The sequence below is a fragment of the Procambarus clarkii genome, chromosome 49 (genome assembly GCF_040958095.1).
Source record: "Procambarus clarkii isolate CNS0578487 chromosome 49, FALCON_Pclarkii_2.0, whole genome shotgun sequence".
Taxonomy (NCBI): domain Eukaryota; kingdom Metazoa; phylum Arthropoda; class Malacostraca; order Decapoda; family Cambaridae; genus Procambarus; species Procambarus clarkii.
In genome coordinates, this window is record NC_091198.1 from 10,078,901 (window position 1) to 10,105,971 (window position 27,071).

At 44.3% G+C, this 27,071-nt stretch overlaps 2 protein-coding genes across 2 annotated transcripts in view; both read right to left on the reverse strand.

The window, feature by feature from the left end:
• LOC123763305 (general transcription factor 3C polypeptide 3) overlaps positions 1–27,071 on the reverse strand; it is a 627,296-nt gene that overhangs the window by 145,530 nt on the left and 454,695 nt on the right. The window lies entirely within an intron of this gene.
• Positions 23,745–25,313, reverse strand: LOC138351382 (E3 ubiquitin-protein ligase Arkadia-like). The gene has a single exon (XM_069303192.1). It carries the CDS (start codon positions 25,311–25,313, stop codon positions 23,745–23,747), a length of 1,569 nt encoding a protein of 522 aa, XP_069159293.1.

A 27,071-nucleotide genomic window follows, 5' to 3' on the forward strand; every position in this document is an offset into this window, starting at 1 on the left:
CTTCTCCTCCATATCGACCTACCCTGGCTTTGCGCCCTGGACAGACCTCTCCAGCCTCCAACCACCGTCTCCAAACCCCCTCCAAAAAATGCAGCATCTGCCCCCAACACCGACCTCTGCCTCCCTCTCCACCATAGTGCCTGCCTCCCTACACTGCCTCTGGCCCCACCTCCCCTTCCCCCCCCCCCCTCGTTGAGGAAGATGGTCACAATAGCATCAACACTGTTAAGTTGTTATTGTGCTGTTGACTGAGGTTTCATAGACTGCCGGCAATGTCTAGGAGGTACGAAAAGGCTCATAAAATGTGGTGCTTGGAGCGTATCTTTCTGGGAGTGAATGGGGAGAGGGGGGAAGAGGGAGAGGGAAAGAGGGAGAGGAGGAAGAGGGAATTAAGAGAAGGGGAGGGGGGGGGAAACAGAGAAGAGAGTGGAAGGAGGATATTCGCTAAATAATGGGATATAGAACATTATATATATCTGATAAAGAATAATAAATCTTTCAGTCTGGTGAGGGGGGTGACCGCCCCCCCCCTACCCCACACCTGACACGACGCTCCCCCCCCCCCCCCCACACACACACACACTTTAAGACTGGGATTGTAGTTCATGGGTGGGAAGGGATGATGGGTGAGGCGGTGAAGGAGGAGGAGTCACACCCCTCCCTGATTCCGTGATGGGCGCTGCCTCACCAGACACATTACCATAGCCAAAAGGAAGGGGAGAAAGAGAGAGAGGGGGGGTAGGAGTTGCTTGGAGATCGAGGAAGAGGGAATTGAAGGTGGGATGGAAGAAGAGGGGGGTGGATAAAAATGGAATAGGTGCAAAGGGAAGGGGAAGATAACAAAGGAAAATAAGAATATAAGTTACTTGGAGGATTGAAGAGAAGAAAAATGGGGAGATGAAAAGGAAGAGAAAGATAAGAAACACCAGGAAAAAAAAGGGGGGTATTGGATCCCAAAACCACCACTTAAAAAGCCTCCACCGCCACTTTTCCTCAGTTGTCGTACATCCTCAAAAAAAAAAAAAAATAAAAAAAAATCGGCTCGACGGCTGAGAGGGCGATAAGCTTACCCAGGGTTTCAGAGTGTAATATTTTCATGTTGAAATCTGTTTCCATGTGTGTGGTCGGGCGCCGTAATGTACCCCAAGGCTGCCTCAACCGGAATGCTCTTACGAGATGTCTCGCCCCTTGGCCGCTGGCTTCGATCGGCGACTCTCACGGTCACGGGGTGGGGGATATCACGTGCTATCACATGACGTGACGTGTGATAGTACGACGTAATAAGAACGTAGTGATCATCTCAAACACCAGCAGCAGAAGACAATCAAGAAACACTAAAGTGATTCCTGACATCATTCCATTGTGAGCGGTAACCTCAGTAACGTGTAATGCGAGTATATGACTTCAAAACAAACGAGGAACTCCACCGGCCGGCAGGAATGCCAACTAGATTAACGGATCTTAGGCTCTGCGGAACGCCGAAGCCCGGGCCGTGGTGCCAAGGTCGGGACGCGGGCGCGGGCGCCCAAGTCTTCGGCGCCACTAACCCAATTAACGGCTTGAAAGTCCGACAGATGCTGAGAGACGGCCGGAAGTCCCCACGATCCAGACTCCAGGGAAAAGGAGGGTTCCAGAATATGGCCTAGCCCAGGGATATCCCAGGGATATCCCTGGGATATCCTTGAACTATCCACGGAGTTCGTCTTTTGGCTTATCCTTTTTTTTAATAGAAAATTCCGACCTAAATCTATTAATACGTGACGGATTAAACTGATTTAAATCAGGTTTTGCTGGAGATGGGTGATAGATGATTTGCGGCTTCCAGTAAACAGCGTATTTTGCTGCCAACCCCCAGCTCGCTCTCTCTCTCCCTCTCTCCCTCCCTCCCTCCCTCCCTCTCCCTCTCTCTCTCTCTGCCAGAAGAAAGCTGTTTGCTCAAGAAGACGACGACCCAACCACAGCCCAAGAACCAGCATCACCTACAGCAGGAACGAAGATGATCTTGGAATGCTTATATCTTGCATGATGAGAGTGGCGTAGAGTGTTATTGTAGATTGTTGTCGCCCCCACACACTCGACCCCCCCCCCCACACACTCTTCGCTCGAGCGATTATGGCCCAGTTCACGCTCTTGGGTAGAGGGGGTTGGTTGCCCACCTTTACTTAACTGTCCGTCCCTGTTCACACAAATGACCAATTAGAGAACCCCGGTTATAAACAGATTGGCAGGTGATGTGTTCAAGGAAAAGCCTAGCAGGATAAGCCTAGCAGGAAAAACCTAGCAGGAAAAGCCAAGCAGGATAAGCATGACAGGAAAAACCTAGCAGGAAAAGCCTAGCAGGATAAGCATGACAGGAAAAGCCTAGCAGGAGAAGCCTAGCAGGATAAATGACAGTTTAAAATGACGTGGTCAAAAAATAAAGCGGCTTTAAATTGTTCTCCAGTGTACCGATCAGTGTAACAAAAAAAAAAAAAAGGAGGATCAACCTGTTTTTGTTCTTCATAGACAGGATCAGAGATCTGTTTTAACTTTTTGTTCTTCATAGACAGGATCAGAGCTGTGTTCTACTACATTAGTGCAGTGCGTCACTGAACAGACACCCACAGAATATGAATAAAGTGCTTTTAAGATGGCAAATTACTAATCTAACCAGAAAATCTACAAATTCATGTTTCCTGCATGAGTGCTTCTGAAGTATTAAGTGAGTTATTGAGGATTAAACTACACGTGATTAAAGTGCTTTTTACAAGCTGAGAAGTTCGGTTTGTTGCCCGTGTGACGAGCAAACGCAGCCAGCTAGTGCAGGGAGCCATCATGCAGCCTCAGGCAGCAATCCGTCCTAATAGAGCGTCGTATTTTGACGTATTGGAGGATAGGTGATGGGACCCATATTACTTCTGATTACCTAACTACAGGAGTGGCATCTTGATGTTTGGAGATGATGTAAAGTTAATGAGTCGAGACATGAAGATTGTAAGATACTCCAAGATGACTTAGAAAAGTTGCAGAGTTGGTCGGAGAAATGGCTGCTAGAGTTCGACACCAGCAAATGTAAGGTGATAGAAATGGGAATAGGTGCCAGATGTGAAGTATTGTACACACTGAGGGGAAACTGCCTCCCCATAACGACTAGAGCAAAGAGAAAACATTAGCAGCATATCCTACAATAGCTAAAGTCAGACAATCATTCACGGACCTAAATAAGGAGGCATTTAGATTACCGTAGGCTGCGTTTGCAAGGAAATGGAAAGACGACCCACTGTGGCTCGGTGCGGCGTCGAGTGTGTCCTATGAGGCGGATGAGGACGTGGAGGAATCATCCTCCCCGTCCTCATCCGCCTTACAGCCTTGGAGCATGCGAGATGGGTTTAAAACGAGATTCATCCCGGAATTGCGAAGGATGGGATATGAAGCAATGCTGAAAGTACTAGACCTGACGTCAATAGAGAAAAGGAAATAGAGAGGAGATGTAATATAGACAAAATACTTATCTTTTTTTTCACTTTGTCAATTTCTATATATTCAAAATTAATATAAAAAACGAGAGGGGAATAGGAAGCAGGAGTCTCAGATGAACCACAGAGATGTTAGAAAGTATTAGAGTAAGAGTATTGACAAAATGGAATGAAATGAGCAAGTTGTAGAAGAGAACTCCAGTTATAATGTCAAAAGTAGATATGCTTGAGGAATAATGCAAGAGTCAATACATTAGACAACCATCGGCTAGAAAGGCGGGATCCATTTGCTAAGGCTCAATCCTCCAGGCACAAATACGTGCGTAACCCCCCCCCCTCTACTACGAACACCCCCAAATATTCCATAATCTGATTAAAAACTAGATATATATCAACCAAAGGATTAAGACTCGGGTTGACAATTTTGATCCATTTTGCTATGCAATCACTAGACCCAAAGAGGGTAGTGGTGGGAGGCAGATGGTGAAGTGTGTGCGTGTGCGTGTGCGTGTGTGTGTGCGTGTGTGTGTGTGTGTGTGTGTGTGTGCGTGTGTGTGTGTAGATTCCCATCATCTTCACGAGTGAAATGAATATTGACTTTGATACACAGCGAACGTGGTAGAGCTAAATTAGGGGATGTTGTTGGCGTAGTGAAGAGGGAGGGGTTAGGGCGTGTGTGTGTGTGTGGCGGTGATAGGACTAGAGAGAAGTGCTAGGCGAGCCCCTAGTGTACTCACCTACTTGTGTTTGCGGTGGCTGAGCTCTGGCTCTTTGGTCCCGCCTCTCAACCGTCAATCAACTGGTGTACAGATTCCTGAGCCTACTGGACTCTGTCATATCTACATTTAAAACTGTGTATAGAGTCAGCGTGTGTGTGTGTGTGTGTGTGTGTGTGTGTGTGTGTGTGTGTGTGTGTGTGTGTGTGTGTGTGTGTGTGTGTGTGTGGGTGGGTGGGTGGCTGTGGTAGAGAGATGGGACTGACGTCTAATCACTGTGCGAACGGCCAATCATCTGGTCACTCTGTGGGCGTTCATCGACCAATCTGTGATCGTTCTTTTGGCCAATCTGTCGGCATTCATCTGAGTAATCTGTCGGCATTCATCTGACCAATCTGTCGGCATTCATCTGACCAATCTGTCGGCATTCATCTGACCAATCTGTCGGCATTCATCTGACCAATCTGTCGGCATTCATCTGACCAATCTGTCGGCGTTCACGAGGAACGGCCAGCGGCAACAGCCGGTCTAATGACAGAGAGACAATTGAGTGAAAGGACAAAATATAATGGAACTCGCCCATTGGTGACCCCATTAAGACCCCATCCTAGAATGGAAGCACCGACACACACCCATGTCTTACTGCGACCATCTCAGTCCCCCCATTAAGGAGGTCTGGCCATGAAGACACAGACAAGCCCCCTAGCCAATGGGTCCATCACCATCACACACCATTAAACCTCATGCTCCTAACTAGGTAGAACAACCTAGTTAGGTTGTTAAACTACCCCGTCAACTTCCACTGGACTGCCCAAAACCTAACCAAATACCATTAGTGACAACCTAGGTCCATGTATATTAGTCTGACGTATGTCAGTATGTCATATTAGGTATGCTGATGTCATTAATGTCATGTAGCTATAATCAGGTCTTTTAACGAGGTTGTTGTGGTTGTCAGGAACTTCTAGTGGGGTTGTTGATGATGTGATTGTGGTGGTGATAGTGTCATGATGATGATAATGATGGTAGTGGGGCTAGTAGTGGTGGTAACAATGGTGATGCTGGAGACAGTGGTGGTGGTGGTGGTGGTGGTGGTAGAGGTATCAAGCCAAAGCTATCACTGTCAAGCCTCTTTCCCCCCCTTCCCCCTCCCCCCCAGACACAACAGTTACGACGCCCACTATGACACAGAGGCCCCCCCCCCCCCCCACATACATCCATGACAGGGCCGACACGCCTGTTAGCGGCATTGTTACGAGCGGTTATGGTCGTTACGCCATAATTAGGCGATTGTTCGCGCCCAGACCAACGTAAACAGTAGATGTGAGTACGACGTGGAGGGTCGACACGCTAAGGGGGATACGAACAGCTGGGTGAGGGGTAAGATGGAGCCTTAGTAGCAGTGAAGGAAGATGAGCGACTGTAACGTGGCCCCGATGACTGACAAAGTGAGGGAATCAACTGTTGGGTGGAGAGGGGAGATGGAGAGGTGAGGGGGGAGATGGAGAGGTGAGGGGAAGATGGAGAGGTGAGGGGGAGATGGAGAATAGAAGGGGGGGGAAGATAAAGGGATGTAGGGATGAGAGAAGGATAGACAACAGGAAGTAGAGAGGGCAGAAGGACCAGAGGGAGAGAGTGAGAGGGGTAGGGTAGAAGTCACTTATAATTCCAAGTGTAATGAAAGAATTGTGTTTAATCTCAAATTATTAACTGTTAGTCACTAAGGGTCACTTCACACACTCCTCCAGTCATCTCTGGGACCACCACACTCCACTGAGGGAATGACGTGCAGCACGGGAAGACAGTGCCGTGCAGCACGGGAAGACAGGGCCGTGCAGCACGGGAAGACAGAGCCGTGCAGCACGGGAAGACAGAGCCATGCAGCACTGGAAGACAGGGCCGTGCAGCACTGGAAGACAGAGCCGTGCAGCACTGGAAGACAGAGCCGTGCAGCACTGGAAGACAGAGCCGTGCAGCACTGGAAGACAGGGCCGTGCAGCACTGGAAGACAGAGCCGTGCAGCACTGGAAGACAGAGCCGTACAGCACGGGAAGACAGGGCCGTGCAGCACTGGAAGACAGAGCCGTGCAGCACTGGAAGACAGAGCCGTACAGCACGGGAAGACAGGGCCGCTGCAGCACTGGAAGACAGAGCCGTGCAGCACTGGAAGACAGGGCCGTGCAGCACGGGAAGACAGTGCCGTGCAGCAGGGGAAGACAGTGCCGTGCAGCAGGGGAAGACAGGGCCGTGCAGCACGGGAAGACAGAGCCGTGCAGCACGGGAAGACAGGGCCGTGCAGCACGGGAAGATAGAGCCGTGCACCACGGGAAGACAGAGCCGTGCAGCACGGGAAGACAGAGCCGTGCAGCACGGGAAGACAGAGCCGTGCAGCACGGGAAGACAGAGCCGTGCAGCACGGGAAGACAGGGCCGTGCAGCACGGGAAGACAGAGCCGTGCAGCACGGGAAGACAGAGCCGTGCAGCACGGGAAGACAGGGCCGTGCAGCACGGGAAGACAGAGCCGTGCAGCACGGGAAGACAGAGCCGTGCAGCACGGGAAGACAGGGCCGTGCAGCACGGGAAGACAGAGCCGTGCAGCACGGGAAGACAGAGCCGTGCAGCACGGGAAGACAGGGCCGTGCAGCACGGGAAGACAGAGCCGTGCAGCACGGGAAGACAGGGCCGTGCAGCACGGGAAGACAGGGCCGTGCAAAACGGGAATACAGCGGCGTGCAGCACGGGAAGACAGTGCCGTGCAGCAGGGGGGGGGGGTAGAGCTATGATGAACATCTGGCCCCGAGCGGAAAGCCTCCTGGATCATGGCACTGGGGCCCACCGGAGAAGATGAGGCCTCCGAGGTGGATAGATAGCTGCCGGATGGTGGATGGGTAGGGGTGGATGGACTGCAGACTGGTGGATGGGTAGGGAGGGTGGATAGGCGCTGTTATCACATGAAGAAATGACATCCTACCATGTTTTCTTCTGGTCTCACGAGGCGTTATTTCCATGTTCAGATTTAGTATCAGTCCATATAGTATTTTACGGGTGTAAATTCCATGTATCTCCCCCGTCTGTACTCGAGGGAATATACAGATTTTAAATTGTAAACAGTCCCGACATTTGAGATGTTTTAATTGGTTGGATTCTAAGAGTATAAGATCTTTGTGCGTTCTTAAGGTCATCAATTTCCTTAGCTTTAAAAGGGGCTGTTAATGTGTAATAGTATTTCGCTCTGGAAAGCACTATAGCCTCTTGAAAAGAATCTTCATTGCAATGGCATCTTTTTGAAAGGTTCTTGCTATCTAACCTGTCATTTTTCTTACAGTTGAGACAGATACTTTATTGTGTTCTTTAAAGGTAATCTATCGAAATCATTACTCCCAAATCTTTTATATTACGTTTTCGTTCCGTAGTGTGATTTGACTGCATTTAATATATATGGTTCCGTTTTGATATCTCCGTTTTGATATCTCCGTTTTGATATCTCCGTTTTGATATCTCCGTTTTGATATCTCCGTTTTGATATCTCCGTTTTGATATTTCCGTTTTGATATTTCCGTTTTGATATCTCCGTTTTGATATCTCCGTTTTGATATCTCCGTTTTGATATTTCCGTTTTGATATCTCCGTTTTGATATCTCCGTTTTGATATCTCCGTTTTGATATCTCCGTTTTGATATCTCCGTTTTGATATTTCCGTTTTGATATTTCCGTTTTGATATCTCCGTTTTGATATCTCCGTTTTGATATTTCCGTTTTGATATTTCCGTTTTGATATTTCCGTTTTGATATCTCCGTTTTGATATCTCCGTTTTGATATCTCCGTTTTGATATTTCCGTTTTGATATCTCCGTTTTGATATCTCCGTTTTGATATCTCCGTTTTGATATCTCCGTTTTGATATCTCCGTTTTGATATCTCCGTTTTGATATTTCCGTTTTGATATTTCCGTTTTGATATTTCCGTTTTGATATCTCCGTTTTGATATCTCCGTTTTGATATCTCCGTTTTGATATCTCCGTTTTGATATCTCCGTTTTGATATCTCCGTTTTGATATCTCCGTTTTGATATCTCCGTTTTGATATTTCCGTTTTGATATTTCCGTTTTATTCAGGAGTTCAGGAGCTCGAACTTGTCTTTATTAAACATATTAATTTCAGTGGTTCATTCATTTACATCAATTTGAAGGTTTGCTGTGTTGTCTACTCTCATAAAAAAATCCTAACGTCATCTGCAGAAGATGATACAGTACTGTAGTTTGCGTCCTTGTCTAGGTCCGATATGAGGATGAGAAAAAGTACTGGGGCAAGCACAGTACCCTGGGGGGGGGGGGACTGTGCTTTTCATGGATTTTATGTTGTTGATTATTACACTCAGGGTTGTATTCGTTAGGAAAATAAAGGTCCAGGGGCCAGATTCACGAAAGCACTTACGCAAGAACTTACGAACCTGTACATCTTTTCTCAATCTTTGGCGGTTTTTCTTCCCAATTATTAAACAGTTAATGAGCTCCGAAAGCACCAAGAGGCTGTTTATAACAATAACAACAATTGAATGAGAAGTTTTCATGCTTGTAAACTGTTTAATAAATGTAACCAAAGCCGTTAAAGATTGAGGAAAGATGTACACGTTCGCAAGTGCTTGCGTAAGTGCTTTCGTGAATCTGGCCCCAGCTTCCTACTGTACCAGTAATTCCTCTTGCGAGCATTGTGTGTGCAATAACACTACGTTCACACTTCTCGAAAGCTTTTCCGGAATTTGTGAACATTATATCAGCGTTTTGTTTGTCTTTGAAAGCCGCTAAGGCGATGTCATAGTGGTCTAGCGAGTGTGAGAGGCAGGAGCAGCGCTCTGTTCTGAACCCATGTTGTCCAGGGGTTAAGAGGACGCTGTGATTCCATGTGTTTTCTAATCTTGCTTCTTACGGCTTTTTCAACAAATTTAAAGATGTGTGATGGTAGTGCTATCAGTGTAAAAGTGTTTGTCTCTCTGCTTTATTTCCTCCTTTATGGAGTGGTGCTATCTCCTCTGCTTTAAATGTGATGGGAATAACACCATTATCTAGACTTCGTCTTCAAATAATCTTAAGGGCCTGCGGCAGTGTTTCCCCAGTTCTTGATGAATATCGATTTCCATGAATCAAGCCTGGGGGGGGGGGGGGGTGCAGAGTTCATGGGGGATACTTCAAAGTCCAGTGTGGGTTAGGGCAACACCTGATATATATCATTTGATGTTGCTATCACATTCATGAATTCAATTGGGTTATCGATCTTCAGTGTGCTCAAGGGTTCACTGAAGACCTCACAGATAAAAACAAAGAGATAAAAAACAGGGTGACCTTTCTCATCCTGGCCAGCCCACTGTTTAAGAGCACACACACAGGCGCAGGAAAGGTCATCAAAGGTCAGGAAGAGTTCATAACACCTCAGGGAAAACAGGAATGGAGAAAGATGGGGGGGGGAGGGAGAGTATTCGTGTTAGGGTGACAGGGAAGGAGAGGGGTGAGGGGTTGGGGTGAGGGGTTAGGATGAGGGGTAAGGGGTTAGGATAAGGGGTTAGGATGAGGGGTTAGGATGAGGGGTGAGGGGTTAGGATGAGGGGTGAGGGGTTAGGGTGAGGGGTGAGGGGTTAGGATGAGGGGTGAGGGGTTAGGATGAGGGGTGAGGGGTTAGGATGAGGGGTGAGGGGTTAGGATGAGGGGTGAGGGGTTTAGGATGAGGGGTGAGGGGTTAGGATGAGGGGTGAGGGGGTTAGGATGAGGGGTTAGGATGAGGGGTTAGGATGAGGGGTGAGGGGTTAGGATGAGGGGTGAGGGGTTAGGATGAGGGGTTAGGATGAGGGGTTATCTTGAGATCTTGAGGTTATCTTGAGATGATTTCGGGGCTTTTAGTGTCCCCGCGGCCCGGTCCTCGACCAGGCCTCCACCCCCAGGAAGCAGCCCGTGACAGCTGGCTAACACCCAGGTACCTATTTACTGCTAGGTAACAGGGGCATAGGGTGAAAGAAACTCTGCCCATTGTTTCTCGCCGGCGCCTGGGATCGAACCCAGGACCACAGGATCACAAGTCCAGCGTGCTGTCCGCTCGGCCGACCGGCTCCCTGTCAAGAGTCTACGGGTGATGGTGGAAGGGGAGAAGTGAGGGAAAATGGAAGGAATTGGTTGGATAATTGATGGAAAAGAGAGAGAGAGAGTGTGTGTGTGTGTGTGTGTGTGTGTGTGTGTGTGTGTGTGTGTGTGTGTGTGTGTGTGTGTGTGTGTAGGGTGAGAGGGTGAAGGGAGGCGTCCCATGGTGTACCTGTTGAGTTACTTGGTGTCAAACTTTCCTGACGATCGAGTCCCTTGTGGTGTCAGCTGTTATGTTGTGGATCGAGGTGGCTTCCACGACCTCTGCTTTCAGCCCATGCAATTGATGAACCACCACTGCTTAATACCACAACTGCCCACCATTATGTGCATGTTTCCGCCTTCCACCTAAGTCATCCTTCACTATTTTCCCCTAAATCTAAAGATTCTGCCCTTGAATTGAAATACCTCAAAGATGTAAATACAGAGTAACGAGATAGTTCATGCTGTTCAAATCTCGTTCAAAACCAAGTGTGCATATATTTACATATAAAGATTCTTTATATTTACATATAAAGATTCTTTATATTTACATATAAAGAGCATGAACAAGCTACATAATAATTTAACATTAGGCTGCCCCTGGCCACCTGTTGATGGGGAGGATAACGGAGAATGGTTAAGGGAAAGGGGGGGGGTAGTGGAAGGGGTAGTGGAAGGGGAAGGGGTAGGGGAAGGGGTAGGGGAAGGGGAAGGGGTAGGGGAAGGGGAAGGGGTAGGGGAAGGGGTAGAGGAGCGATGGTGAAGGGGGTGGAGGTACTCTCATTCAAGACCAAAGATCTGAATGGAACTGAGAGGGGGTGGTTTTTTTTTTTTTTTTTATTAAGTTATGAGGTACATCTGCATTAGTGCAGCTACCCTAGACTATATGAAGTGGAGTACAGTGTGTCAAAAAAGCTAACTAGGTGATGCTATAAAATCCCCATCACACAGGATGGTTAGTCATACAGAGGCATGTGATTAGCGGTCTGCACTGGCAGACTCCGGATGCATTTTGAGGATATCAACAACACAAGATTGAATAAGGTAGCAGTGATAATACAAGTCCCCATCTCGCAGGATGGTTAGTCATACAGAGCCATGTGTTTAATAGCCTGCACTGGCAAATTTTGGGTATACTGTGAGGATATCTTCAAGAATACGAGAGTGAATAAAGTAATTGCAAAGCTCCAGGTACCTCATGCCAACTGGTCTGAAAGGTCTAATAACTGGGCATTCAGTGATGTAGTGCGGGAGATCATGCCGTAGTTCCTGCTCACAGAGTTTGCAACTGGAGTGCTCAGGATTGGGAGACCCGTCACCTGCAGCCACCTGCCACAGGTAACGGTAACCCAACCTGATCCTTGCAACCACTGTGTCGCACAGTCTAGTGGACGTTTTGTGCTGTCCATAGATGTAGGTTTCAGATCTGAACAAATCATAGCTTTTTATACTAGTACTTTCAGGTCGTTGGGAGTCAGTAAGTTCTTTCCTATCATTTCAATACAGTTCATGTTCAAGAGTCTACGGTATTTACACCGACCATTCCACTATACCAGTACGATGAGGAGTCATCAGTCTCCGTCACTGACCAAACGAGGCAGTACAACCAACGTTATCACCTGCGGAAGGTGTTCCAATCACAGTACACTCCCACGAGTTATTTCATTCTGATTGGCTGTTCAATTCCGTGTCGAGATTAGAGAGACCAGGTTGTCATTTTCTTGAGTGTCATGAAGCAATTCCTCATTTCATGGGAACTATTCCCTTTGCTGCCAGGAGCAGCCCTCACTATCAGAGGGGAGGATGTTGTCAGGGGGAAGGTATAGAACATTTTGATGGGGGGGGGGGGAAAGAGGGCACCTGGGCCACCCCCTTATTATATCCATTATATAAGGGGTGTTCCCACCCAAAACAAAATACACTCTAACAAGCTCTGGATCTTTGGTTCGCCACTCACCTGTCAATCAACTAATGTAATGATTCCTGAGCCTACTGGGCTCTATCATATCTACACTTGAAGCTGTGTATGGAGTCAGCCTCCATCACATCACTTCCTAATGCATTCCATTTGTCTACTTCTCTGACACTAAAAAAAAATCTTTCTAACGTCTCTATGGCTCATTTGGGCACTCAATTTCCACCTGTGTCCCCCTAGTGCGTGTGCCCCTTGTGTTAAATAGTCTGTCTTTATCTTCCCTATCAGTTCTGAGAATCTTGTATGTGGTGATCATGTCCCCTCTAACTCTATTGTCTCGCAGTTACGTGAGGCTTAATTCCCGTAGTCTCTCCTCGTAGCTCATACCCCTCAGTTCGGGTACTAGTCTGGTGGCAAACCTTTGAACTTCCAGTTTAGTCTTATGCTTGACTAGATATGGACTCCATGCTGGAGCCGCATACTCCAGGATTGGTCTGACATATGTGGTATACAAAGTTCTGAAAGATTTCTTACACAAGTTTCTAAAGGCCGTTCTTATGTTAGCCAACCTGGCATATGCCGCTGATGTTATCCTCTTGATATGGGCTTCAGGGGACAGGTCTGGCGTGATATCAACCCCCAGGTCTCTCTCTCTCTGACTCTTGAAGTATTTCATCTCCCAAGTGATACCTTGTATCTGGTCTCCTGCTCCCTACGCTTATCTTCATTACATTTCATTTGCTTGGGTTAAACTCTAACAACCATTTGTTTGACCATTCTTGCAGCATGTCCAGGTCTTCTTGAAGCCTCAAGCTGCCCCCCTCTGTCTTAATCCTTCTCATAATTTTGGCGTCGTCAGCAAACATTAAGAGGTATGAGTATGTGTGTACACACACACACACACACACAAACAAACTTTTCAGCACTGGTGGGACACGAACAAGGGGACACAGATGGAAACTTAGTACCCAGATGAGCCACAGAGACGTTAGAAAGAATTTTTTCAGTGTCAGAGTAGTTAATAAATGAAATGCACTAGGAAGTAATGTGGTGGAGGCTGACTCCATACACAGTTTCAAATGTAGATATGACATAGCCCAGTAGGCTCAGGAACCTGTACACCAGTTGATTGTCGGGGACCAATGAGCCAAAGCTCAACCCCCGCAAGCACACTTAGGTGAGTACACACACACACACACACACACACACACACACACACACACACACACACACACACACATACACACACACACACACACACACACACACACACACACATACACACACACACACACACACACACACACACACACACACACACACACACACACATACACACACACACACACACACACACACACACACACACACACACACACACACACACACACACACACACACATATACACACAGCCAGAAAAACTCATAAAAAAGACTTAGAAACATGTGCGGCCCATTTAGCCTCTGACCAGCAGCCAGCCCGTAAGGACTTCGTTCACCCTCACCTTAACTCTGCCCCTCTCCTCTCTCCTCTCAGACCTCTACACATCCCCGGACGCTGCTTTACGGAAAACCTCCCAACTCCTCTGAAACTTACCCAAGGAAATGTCAGCCAACTTTAATCTAGCAAATGGTGGTCTTTTTCTTGAGCTCTGGGAGATATTCCTTTTATTTTTGCCTCTATTGATTTCTTGGTTTACCGCATTCGGGCCGCCATTGGGAGTGATAGCGAGAGTAGTGTTGGCTGGCAACTCCTTGATGACTTACTTTGCCTCTCCCTTTGCAGTCTGGAAGAATTCTCAGAGACGAAGGCACGTGCCTTAATGAACCATGTCATTATAACTTTGATGATAGTTGTCTACTTTGTTGACAGAGAGGAAGAGAGAGATATTGGCATGACAAAAGAGGCTGGTATCTCTGTCAGCGGCACCTCCGAGACACGGGCCGTGGAATAAGCGACGCAGGGTTGAATTCAAAGGCAAAGGATTAGATCCTATATCCCCCGCGCGCTTGATGAATTGAAACAGAGGGGCCACGATGGTGTTTTGTTTACGCGCTCGCACGGCCGAAACTCTTTTGGGCCAGCCGGACATTCTCGCCCGTAAAGCCGCGATTCCCAGGGACTCTCTCTCTATAGATCTTGAACTGATTGCGTACAGCAAGTCGAAAGCTCTTTATTATAACTCTACATTGAGCAAGGATGCTTTGGGGAATTGTGTGACTGGTGGAGTGAGAGAATTGTAATTAATGGCTTGGACCCAATCGAGAGGAGTGGAAATGGCAGAGGTATGCAGTGGGTGCTCCTGAATGGATGAATAACAATGAATGAGTGGGTGAATGACAATACTGGTGAGGGTGCTTTATTACTCTTCCACAATGGGTCGCCCTGCCTCGTGTGGTTGGTTACGTGCATAAGGCACTCTTGTAGTGGTAGGGGAAGGGGGTAGGGGTGAGAGAGACGCGAGGAAAAAAAAGGAAGAGGGAGGTGAGGAAGGAATAAATACTGGGTGGAAAAGGGGGAAACAAAGCAGGAAAGGGATAAAAATGAGAGGGAAGGGATATAGGAAAGTGAACAATTTATAAAAAGGGAATGAAGTGTAAAAACGGAAAGTGACAACAAAGGGAACAGAATGGATAGAGTGAAGTGAGAAAGTAACCAAAAAGATAAGAGGTTGAGACAAGGCAACAAGGGGGAAGAAAGAGGTAATAGGTGCCTCTTAGGGCCAAACAAGAGGAAGTAAGAGAAGGGGGATGGCTAATTGAAGCTTGTTAAAAACTGAAAGGGGTAAATTTGGCCCATTTGTTTATCAATTATGAGGGAAGAGACTGGCTGTTAAAATGTGGGTTGGCATAGACCATATATTATATAAAATTTCAGTTATATATATATATACCAAACATAAGGCCTACCCAAAAGCATTATGCTATCTTACCAGAATCAACGTCTTTTTCAAGTGAACGTTTCTAATGTGCAAAAAAAAAAAAAAAAAAAAAAAAAAAAAACAGCATTCCAACGTTATTCAATAGAAATTTCGAACCATCCCCAGTAGAGCTTTCAGACAATACTCAGAAGGTTGCCTTCTGAGTATTGTGTGAGGAGTTGAGACCAACTCCTCTCACAGAAGCTGAGTTATGTCAGGTTAGTTCGTCTTGGTTGTAGAGTCTACGCAGGAGACGAGTTCTAGGGAGAGACACAGACACTTTCTAATTAACAGTCACTGGAGAAAGACAAGTGTCTGCGGGGGGATCTTAACTATCGTCGTAACTTAAGACCCATTCACCTTGCCAGACACTTAAAGAGAGACTAACGATAGGTAACGGAGGCTGCAGTTTCTTCCTCGTGTGCTCGATATTCGCAAGGCAACTTTATTTCCTACGCTCCAAATAAAGTACCCAATAAAGTACTCGAGTACCCCTCCTCCCCCCCTGTTTATTGTTGTGTTTCTTATTCCCTCGTTACCAAGTTCCCTTTCCCCCTTATTTTGTGTATACCTTTCTTTCCTAATTAAGACGAATACAGCATTACAAAATGTCAACACTCGAGGTGAGTATTAAGACACAAATCAGGGGGAACTAAAGCAAATAATAAAGAGGTCACTATGAACTATAATTAAAAACAAAAGGCCAAATGTGAATTATACGAATTGGGCCATTTGGATATTTTTGTTGGGCGTTTTGAAATGTTTTGTTGGGCATTTGCATTTTTTTTGTTGGGCGTTTGGGATTTTTTTTTGTTAGGCGTTAGGGATTTTTTTTCTTAGGAGCTTGGGATTTTTTTCTTGGGAGCTTGGGATTTTTTTTTGTCTTGGGAGCTTGGGATTTATTTTCTTGGGAGCTTGGGATTTTTTTTTCAGTGGGGTGTCCACGCTGTAAATTTATTAAGCATTATCTTCCTGTCACACTATTTAATATGTGTTTAAAATGGTTGTATAATGACAAGATGGTGGTAGCATTAGAACATTAGAACATAAGAATGAAGGTAACTTTGTCATCGTACGCTGGACACGTTCAAGTGAATTTATATCCATTCTATAGTATGGCGACCAAAACTGATCTGCATAATCTAAACGGGGCCTAACCAGAGCAAGATACAGCTGAAGAACCACACCAGGTGTCTTATTAGTAACGCTTCAATTAATCAATCCCCGTGTCCTATTGGCCTTATTACAAACATTTATGCACTGATTTTTTGGTTTTAAATTCTTACTAATCATAACTACCCGATTCCTTTCGCAATCTCAACACAACGAAGCAGTCTCCGTGGTGTAGTGGTAAGACACTCGCCTGGCGTTCCGCGAGCGCTATGTCATGGGTTCGTATCCTGGCCGGGGAGGATTTACTGGGCGCAATTCCTTAACTGTAGCCTCTGTTTAACGCAACAGTAAAATGTGTACTTGGATGAAAAAACGATTCTTCGCGGCAGGGGATCGTATTCCAGGGACCATAGGATTAAAGACTTGCCCGAAACGCTACGCGTACTAGTGGCTGTACAAGAATGTAACAACTCTTGTATATATCTCAAAAAAAAAAAGAGTAATAAGATAAATACGAGTAATCAGTATCTCTCATATATCCATCCTCCTACTTCTTCCTTCTCTCATCTCCTCTACTTCAGTGTTTTGTATTCTCTTCCACCTGACTCCCTCCTTCTCCTCTTCCCCTCGTCCAATCCTCCATTTTCTATTCTCCCCCCCTACTAGTTTCCCATCCGCTTTCCCCGTTTTCTATCCATTCCCCCCTTTTCTCTCGCTCTCCTTCGACTTTTTAATTTTTCCGACCTCTCTACTTCAGCCCCCCCCCCACCCACCCCCACTACGTTATAAATGGTGGCAGTGGTTTAAGATATTAATAATTATCCTCAACTCACAGGTCCTGCGAGAGCTTAGTCCAGCGCTACTGGGAAAAATTGTACTTTTTGCGGTCGTGTCAATTCGTGGTTTTGGCGATTTTCATTTTAATTCGCGAGTTTGGCGATTTTGTTACCATCAAGCGTGCTATAAATTCAAAATATGAGTAATTTTGGCTGAAATCAGAGGGACTTAGAGGAATTATTAAACTTAGAGGTAATTATTGAGATTATTCAGAGGCTGTTTGAGTGTGTGAAGCAGTGATTGTAGCCAGGGATTGTTAGTGGCACTTGACCTTGCCCGTGACCTTATCCGTGACCTTGTCCGTGACCTTGTCCGTGACCTCGCCCGTGACCTCGCCCGTGACCTTGCCCGTGACCTTGTCCGTGACCTCGCCCGTGACCTCGCCCGTGACCTTGCCCGTGACCTCGCCCGTGACCTTGCCCGTGACCTTGCCCGTGACCTTGTCCGTGACCTTGCTTCGTGTACTAGTGGGCAGGGGGTAATACGAGGCCTATTTTATTTTGAACATGTCCCCCCCCCCTTTATCATATTTTATTTTTAGGACGTGTTTTTATTTTTGCATTAGTTTAGATTTTAATTTCGTTGCTTTAGTTAAGGTCTAAGTATATAATTCACAGTTGGCCTTTGATTTTTATTTATAGCCCATGTTGACTTCTTTATTACTTGCTTTAGTTCCCATTGATTTGTGTCTTTGACCAGCCCGTCCTCCAAAAATGGGGTGATAAATGTAAGAGCACAAATAAGTGCAATTATGTACTATTCATATCAGTTAGGAATTGTACTTATTTTCACTTAGTATTAAATCGTACTGTCAAATATATTGCGAATATTTGAGTTTACCCAAAAAACTGAATAGAAAACCACAACCTCACCTAACCGTCTTAGTTTTTGAAGATGATAATTTTATTTCTTCTTAATTACAATTAGTACTTAATCTATAGCTATATTGATATTACAGTTTTATAAAACTAATAAAACAAAACTAAAATATATCAATAAATTGTAAAATAACTCAGGATATTTTAAAATTTTGTATAAAATCTATATTGTTTAATAAACCAGAAAAAAAAATTCTTGATATTTAAAACTTGTGTATTACAAGTTGAAATTGAAAATTTCATCCTAAAATTGTGTGTGTCTTAACAGAAAACGAGGGGAATTAAATCGGGGGAGGGAGTTGGGTAAATGTAACAGCCCCGTAAGTGCAATTATGCACTGGTTATGACAGTTAGAAAGTGTACTTATTACACTTAGTATTAAATCGTACTGTCAATTCGGAGGATGGGTTGCTTTGACAGTCATTTTGAGTGTTGGCATTTTTTAAAGGTTGTATTTGTTTAAATTTAAAAAAAAAACTTTGATTTTGACTTTGTTTTATATACATATATTAGGACACATATTATAACTTTTGATGATCAGTTTTGTGTGATATTTATTTTTCTAATTGTTTAACTCGTAATCTGTGTTTTAAATTGTGTGTTTTTATTTACAAGTTTTCTGTAAATTTGATCAATTCACGTAAGTTGAAGTTAGCGTTTTGCTTTTGTAACTCTTGTCACTTTATATCTCTTATCTTTTAATATGTATTCTTGTCCTTTGTTTTGCTGCTTATTTTAACTTTTGTATTTTAGATCTGATGATAAATGCGAGAAGTATTCGAACCGTCATGAATTTTAATTAAAAATAAAGAAGATTTTTATCAAGATTTTTGCTATGTCAGTGGTTCTCCAATTTATTATGATTATATATATATATATATATATATATATATATATATATATATATATATATATATATATAATGTTGTTGAATACGACCGAAAAGGTAAGATTAATAATTCTAACACGAATCTTCTCAATATTTCTTATGTTTTTCTTATGTGGTAATAAAAATAACAATTCTCCGAAATTCATTTTTTAATTGTCTGACGCCTGAACGCGTTTCGTAATTCGTATTACATTTTCAAAGACTTATTTACTCACAAATTCTTCGTACTTATTGACTTTTTGATGTCTACACATCAAAAAGTTAACACCAGCAATCAACAGCCAATTAATGCACAACTACATTCTACCCACTTCAAGATCCCGAACCAATATGGCAGCAGCAAGAGGAAGTATGGGCCAATAGACCTTCTGCAGTTACTTCCATTCATATGTTCACTTATCCAATTTATACCCATTGTTTCGTGTTCTGTCTTGTGTTTGTCACCTCACCCAAAACTTTTGTACCATATTACCTCATCCAATAGAGTATAAGTACGAAGAATTTGTGTGTAAATTAAGTCATTGAAAATGTAATACGAATTACGAAGCGCGTTCAGGCGTCAGACAATTAAAAAATGAATTTCGGAGAATTGTTATTTTTATTACCACATAAGAAAAACATAAGAAATATTGAGAAGATTCGTGTTATAATTATTAATCTTACCTTTTCGGTCATATTCAACAACATTATATATATATATATATATATATATATATATATATATATATATATATATATATATATATATATATATATATATGTATATATGTATATATATATATATATACATATATATATATATATATATATACATATATATATATATATACATATATATATATATATATATATATACATATATATATATATATATATATATATATATACATATATATATATATATATATACATATATATATATATATATACATATATATATATATATATATATATATATATATATATATATATATATATATATATATATATATTCCCTTGGTATCTGTTCACCTCTTCACACACACACAATCTTTCTTCTGATTCTCGCTTCCCGTATTTTCTCCCCTCCTTCAAAACTCTCTTCCGCTTTCTCCATCCTTCCCTACCACTTTCCCTCCCCTCCCTCTTCCCTTATGGTCCTCCCTCTCCCTTCTTCCAGGTTCCTGGGTAATGGATGCCAAATATTTCTCCTCCAGATGCCAGGGAAGGAACATATGTGTCTACTATAGTCTATCCATCATTGGCTCTCTCAAGTTACCGAGCCATGGAGACTTCTTTATGCTAATTTCTACCCTTTTCATCCAATAAATATCCCTTTATGACCATTTACATCGAATTTATACAGTCTCCTGTAAAATGTAACCGCAAAATATTGGGAAGATAATTTGGAAATAGGAATAAGAGTGATATGGACAAAAGCAAAATACATCTACACACACCCCCACCACCGCAGTCGCCCGAAGGGTTAGTCGGCGCGCCTCAGAGCCTCCTCGGTCAGCTGACATTGTTGGCGGTGACGTCACAACAATGGCGGCCGGAAGTCACGGCTGGCGGGAGTATGAGGGAGGCGGCGAGTGCGTAAAGGGAAGAAAAGGCGGGAATCTGTGGCCGTGATGGGCGCTATTGACCCACCGAGTTATGTTTGTTCGCCAGATTCGACTTCTGGTGTATTTATACTCATCTATCTGTAATCGTAGATATATATATTTGTGTATACTGGCAGCAGATTTTCATTTATACGCGTTTAATTCGATATGACTGCATATTCCGGATTAATTATTTTCTGGTTTAGGGCTTCTATCCCTCTGACTAGTGCTCTTGTATCTTGGTTTAACTGGAAGAGTTCTCCAAAAAGTCATCTTCGTATCTCGAACAAATTGAATTGAGAGAATTACCTAGCTCACCTAACTCCTGGGTACCTTATTTTACTGCTAGGTGAACAGGTGCATTATGCGATAAGAAACGAGCCCTACCATTTTGTGTTCCGCCCCAGGATTCGAACCAGGAATTCTTGATTGCGAGTCGAACCCGACTGTACTACCTGGACCCATATATGCGCTATAGGAATATTTATATTTTTTTCAGCTCTATTTTTATAAAATTAATAGTATAAAAATTGGTATACTAGAGGTCTATCTACTATATATTGGTACTGTCGCTCAATTGGTTTCTATAAGTATTATCATAAGTATTATATCTACATTCAGACTTAGAAACTAGGATTTCCAAGGATTAATACAAGGATTTATACAAATCATTACAGTTGTAGCTAGAGTGAAAAAGTTATAGAGCCATAGAAAACAAAAATTAAAAACCTCTAAATTGGATTCTACTATTTTCTTTTGAAATTTTAATAACAAATATTTAAAGGTACACAATAGCTGAATTCAGCGAGTCTACTGCATGACTTTGTTGACCAGACCACATACTAGAAGGTGAAGGGACGACGACGTTTCGGTCCGTCCTGGACCATTCTCAAGTCGATTGTGAATGACAATCGACTTGAGAATGGTCCAGGACGGACCGAAACGTCGTCGTCCCTTCACCTTCTAGTGTGTGGTCTGGTCAACATACTTCAGTCACGTTATTGTGACTCATCGCCTGCATGACTTCGTTCTCTCACATGTTTGAAAAAGGCAGAACTTTTATTTATTTTTATCCATATTCCCCCTTTTGTGTCCTGCTATCTTAGTTTTCCAATCCATACCTGTCAACCCGAAGTAAACTCGGTTACAAACCTTGAAAAGCGTTCTGAGATTTATACAATACCTGTAGACTGGGAGAAGGTTTACATCAATAGATTTGCAAATAATAAAACACATAAGATCACACATGTTCAAAAAAAAAAAAACTTTGCCCTTTTCACATATGTGAGAGAACAAACCTTTTATTTACTAGCCTCACTGAATGCACCTTTTATGTACCCTTAAATATTTCGTTTCAAAAGAAAAAAAAGAGTAAAATCAGTGTACGTAAAAGTACTTTTAACCTCATATCTTCCAAAGTGTTAACATTATGTAAGCTGTATAAAAGAATATTTATATAACAGCAACACAAAACAAAAGCGACTTTTTATTTTCAACGTTCGTAAAATCTCGATAGAAAAATATGCAAAGGTTAGTTGAACCAAATTCTCTCGCATGCCAACAAAATATTGATCTCTACGTTATATAACATATTATTCAAAACAAAGATATATATACACACTGATATTCAAAACAAAGATATATATACACACTGATATTCAAAACAAAGATATATATACACACTGATATTCAAAACAAAGATATATATACACACTGATATTCAAAACAAAGATATATATACACACTGATATTCAAAACAAAGATATATATACACACTGATATTCAAAACAAAGATATATATACACACTGACACACTAAATCTCAATAAAGAATACGCGCCATATGAATTTCGAAAAAATTTGGCATTTACTTAGTAGTAGTAAATTCGGAGGATTATTAGTAATGTATCATTCAAACTATAATTCAGAGATCAAGATTGGTATCAGCGGTGAAGAATGTGTTTGCCAGCTACAAAGAAATGATAGTGAAGGTCATGTTTGGTTAGTCTAGTACTGACTTAGGTGTGTATTCACTATCTGTATCTGCAGCATCCTTTAGCTCTTGGACCCCGCCTTTCTAGCCAATTTGTCATTTATTATGTCTTCTACATATATTTCTCTTACACACGCGCGCGCACACATTCCCAGGAAGCAGCCCGTAGCATTTGTCTAACTCCCAGGTACCTATTTACTGCTAAGTGAACAGGTGAACAGGGGAATCAGTATGAAAGAAACTCTGCCCATTTGTTTTCCGCGCCAAGGGTGGCGCCTTGGTGGGCGCCAAGGGGCACACAAATGAAAACGAATATAGCCAGAAGGGAATTATTAGTGCCAAACCGTTACGACTATATAGCCCTGGGAAGGAATATATCATGGAAGTAACCGGATCAACTAATATTCTTTCGAGCTTTCTATAGGCCTAAGTCCTATCTTGAAAACCCTTTAGGCTAAGACTGTATAACTGTTCTAACGCTGATATAGTTTTTATGTTGTGTTCTTAAGCCTTATATACTATATTACTATATATACTATATTAAGCCTAATATACTAATAATATAACTGCATAGTTTTGATCATCCTGGATCAGGATATGCCATCCAGAATGATGTTTTCTGAATGATAAAGTCTTGGTTTATGTAACTCTGATCTAAGGAATCTGAGTGACTTTTCTCTCACTCGAGACACTCTGGGTGGCTATCCTCACACTCGAGGCACTCTGGGGTGGCTATCCTCACACTCGAGGCACTCTGGGTGGCACTCACCCGACTCAAGGCGCTCTGATGAGAGAGGGTGAGAGAGAGAGAGAAGGGAACTATCAGGGGGAAAGCGCCAAGTCATTACGACTATATATCACTTGGAAGGGGTCAGGATAAGGATTTGGGATGGGAGGGAAGGAATGGTGCCCAACCACTTGGACGGTCGGGGGTTGAACGCCGACCTCCATGAAGCGAGACCGTCGCTCTACCGTCCAGCCCAAGTGGGGAGAGAGAGAGAGAGAGAGAGAGAGAGAGAGAGAGAGAGAGAGAGAGAGAGAGAGAGAGAGAGAGAGAGAGAGTCAGTCTCCCAAGAACGTCACATTCCCCATTATTAAGGGCACTCTACCCCCACCAGACAATCCAGCCACACACACAGTAATTGGCTTTTCCCTATTTCAAAACTCGCTCCCGAGAACTACTTATATTTTTGCCCAACATGTATAGAAATGCACGGATTATGGTAATTTTTAGCCGAAGTTTGTCGGCACAAGAGGCCGCTTTAATCATCCTCGGCGCTCCGGAAACGAGTGCCAGTCCCCGACCGAGGCTACTCAGCCACGGACGCTGTTGTCTTATTTGATGCATTCGACGTGGCGACGCTGCACTCTGGCGATGGTGCACTTTGGTGATGGTGCACTTTGGTGATAGTGCACTCTCGTGATGATGCACTCTGGTGATGGTGCACTCTGGTGATGGTGCACTTTGGTGATGGTGCACTCTGGTGATAGTGCACTCTCGTGATGATGCACTCTGGTGATGGTGCACTCTGGTGATGGTGCACTTTGGTGATGGTGCACTTTGGTGATAGTGCACTCTCGTGATGATGCACTCTGGTGATGGTGCACTCTGGTGATGGTGCACTTTGGTGATGGTGCACTCTGGTGATAGTGCACTCTCGTGATGATGCACTCTGGTGATGGTGCACTCTGGTGATGGTGCACTTTGGTGATGGTGCACTCTGGTGATAGTGCACTCTGGTGATGGTGCACTCTGGCGATGGTGCACTCTGGTGATGATGCACTCTGGTGATGGTGCACTCTGGTGATGGTGCATTCTGGTGATGGTGCACTCTGGCGATGGTGCACTCTGGTGATGATGCACTCTGGTGATGATGCATTCTGGTGATGGTGCACTCTGGTGATGGTGCACTTTGGTGATGGTGCACTTTGGTGATGGTGCACTTTGGTGGTGGTGCACTCTGGTGATGGTGCACTCTGGTGATGGTGCATTCTGGTGATGGTGCACTCTGGCGATGGTGCACTCTGGTGATGGTGCACTTTGGTGATGGTGCACTTTGGTGGTGGTGCACTTTGGTGGTGGTGCACTTTGGTGATGGTGCACTTTGGTGATGGTGCACTTTGGTGATGGTGCACTCTGGTGATGATGCACTCTGGTGATGATGCATTCTGGTGATGGTGCACTTTGGCGATGGTGCACTCTGGTGATGGTGCACTTTGGTGATGGTGCACTTTGGTGGTGGTGCACTTTGGTGGTGGTGCACTTTGGTGATGGTGCACTTTGGTGATGGTGCACTTTGGTGATGGTGCACTTTGGTGATGGTGCACTTTGGTGATGGTGCACTTTGGTGATGGTGCACTCTGGTGATGGTGCACTCTGGTGGTGGTGCACTCTGGTGATGGTGCACTTTGGTGGTGGTGCACTTTGGTGATGGTGCACTTTGGTGATGGTGCACTCTGGTGATGGTGCACTCTGGTGGTGGTGCACTCTGGTGGTGGTGCACTTTGGTGATGGTGCACTCTGGTGATGGTGCACTCTGGTGGTGGTGCACTCTGGTGATGGTGCACTCTGGTGGTGGTGCACTCTGGTGGTGGTGCACTTTGGTGATGGTGCACTCTGGTGATGGTGCACTTTGGTGGTGGTGCACTTTGGTGATGGTGCACTTTGGTGGTGGTGCACTCTGGTGGTGGTGCACTCTGGTGGTGGTGCACTCTGGTGGTGGTGCACTCTGGTGGTGGTGCACTTTGGTGATGGTGCACTCTGGTGGTGGTGCACTCTGGTGGTGGTGCACTCTGGTGATGGTGCATTCTGGTGATGGTGCACTTTGGTGGTGGTGCACTTTGGTGATGGTGCACTTTGGTGATGGTGCACTCTGGTGATGGTGCACTCTGGTGATGGTGCATTCTGGTGATGGTGCACTTTGGTGGTGGTGCACTTTGGTGATGGTGCACTTTGGTGATGGTGCACTCTGGCGACGGTGCACTCTGGCGACGGTGCACTATGAATGTGAAGATTGTTCTTTGGGTAAAGTAGGGGGAGATAGGGAACGGGGCAGATGGGGAGAAGGGGTAGATGAGGGGTAGATGAGGGGGTAGAGGAGAGGAGGATGGGATGGATGGGAGTAGGGGATAATGAGGAAAGGGGATAGAGACAAGAGTGGAGTGGAACGAGGCTGTCGATGGAAGAGGGGAAGGAGGGGGGGAGGGGGAAGGGTGAGATGAGATGAATGACAGAAGGACAGGGGATAGACAGAGGTGAGAGGATAGACGGAGGTGAGAGGATAGACGGAGGAAGGAAGGGACAGGAGGCGAAGCTGCCGGGGAAAAAGAAGATGGGATGGAAAATAGAGAAGGGATAGATTCAGACTACCCCCTTCCCACTTGGATGGGAGAGGGACAGAAGGGGAAGGAAAAAGGGATAGGAGTAATAGGAAGTGTGTGGTGGGGGGAGGGAGGGGGGGAGAGATGGGTGGAGAAAACACACACTAAAGCCTATTTACCACAGTTTCTAATGGTTACATATTCCATTGAGAACTATTTTTTTCTATAATAGACACCAAAGCTATTGACAATTTGATATTAATCTATAGTGGTTAAAAAAATATACATATATGGATATAGCGTTATCTGTCTTGTATACGAGTGCTGTATTGCTGCCTGTTATGTATACAAGTACTGCATGTATATTTGCTGCCTATCGGGTATACATAAGATTAAAAGTAAACTGCATAAGGCCTCTTACTGGCTCCTCTTACCCTAATTCAGTGTTGAATCAGCATCTCTTGGATATACTGAGCCCCACTGGGTATACTGAGCCCCACTGGGTATACTGAGCCCCACTGGGTATACAAGACTCACTGGGCATAGTGGTTTGACACAGAATAGTGGCAACCCTGCTTTTCATCAACAAACACATCAAGTTTGTAGACACGAAGATATGTTGTGAGCCGAATACAAAAGACTCATCAGCTCATCAGATGACTCCGATGAACCGTAGTGAGACAAACGGTCAAGTATTGTTAGTAGAGAACACGCAAACGCAGATTTACCCCTTAAAACAAAATGACAAATTCTTAGCCTCAATTTCAACTTTGGAGCGACTTGGATGGAGTCGTGGTTAGCAGCGATTCCGAGGCCCAGACAGCGACGTCTCAGTCCACGAAGTAAACCATACAAAATGCTGAGATTTACAATCACCAGTAGCAGAAGGAGGCGTGGCAGGCTGTGCCACACGGGCCGCCGTACCACAGACATAGCCTCTCCAGAGGCTGGACTCAAGACTGTGTCAAGAAAAATGACAGAGAAGGGCTGGATATCTGGTGTCAGGGGAACCTTTCCGGCGAAGAGGTGAACTATTTCATCCTGCAGGACAAAGGGTAGACACAGTGCAAGAGAAAGAGACACAGGACAAGGGGAAGAGAGACGCAGAACAAAGAGGAAGAGAGACATAGCACAAGGGTGAGGGTATCAGTTAGGTCTCCAGAGTGTATAGTGGTATACACCGTATATTATATTATACATATATATATATATATATATATATATATATATATATATATATATATATATATATATATATATATATATATATATATATATACCCAGCCTCCTCAAAGTCTCTAGTCACATCAAAACTATCAACAACACACACATGCAGGAAAA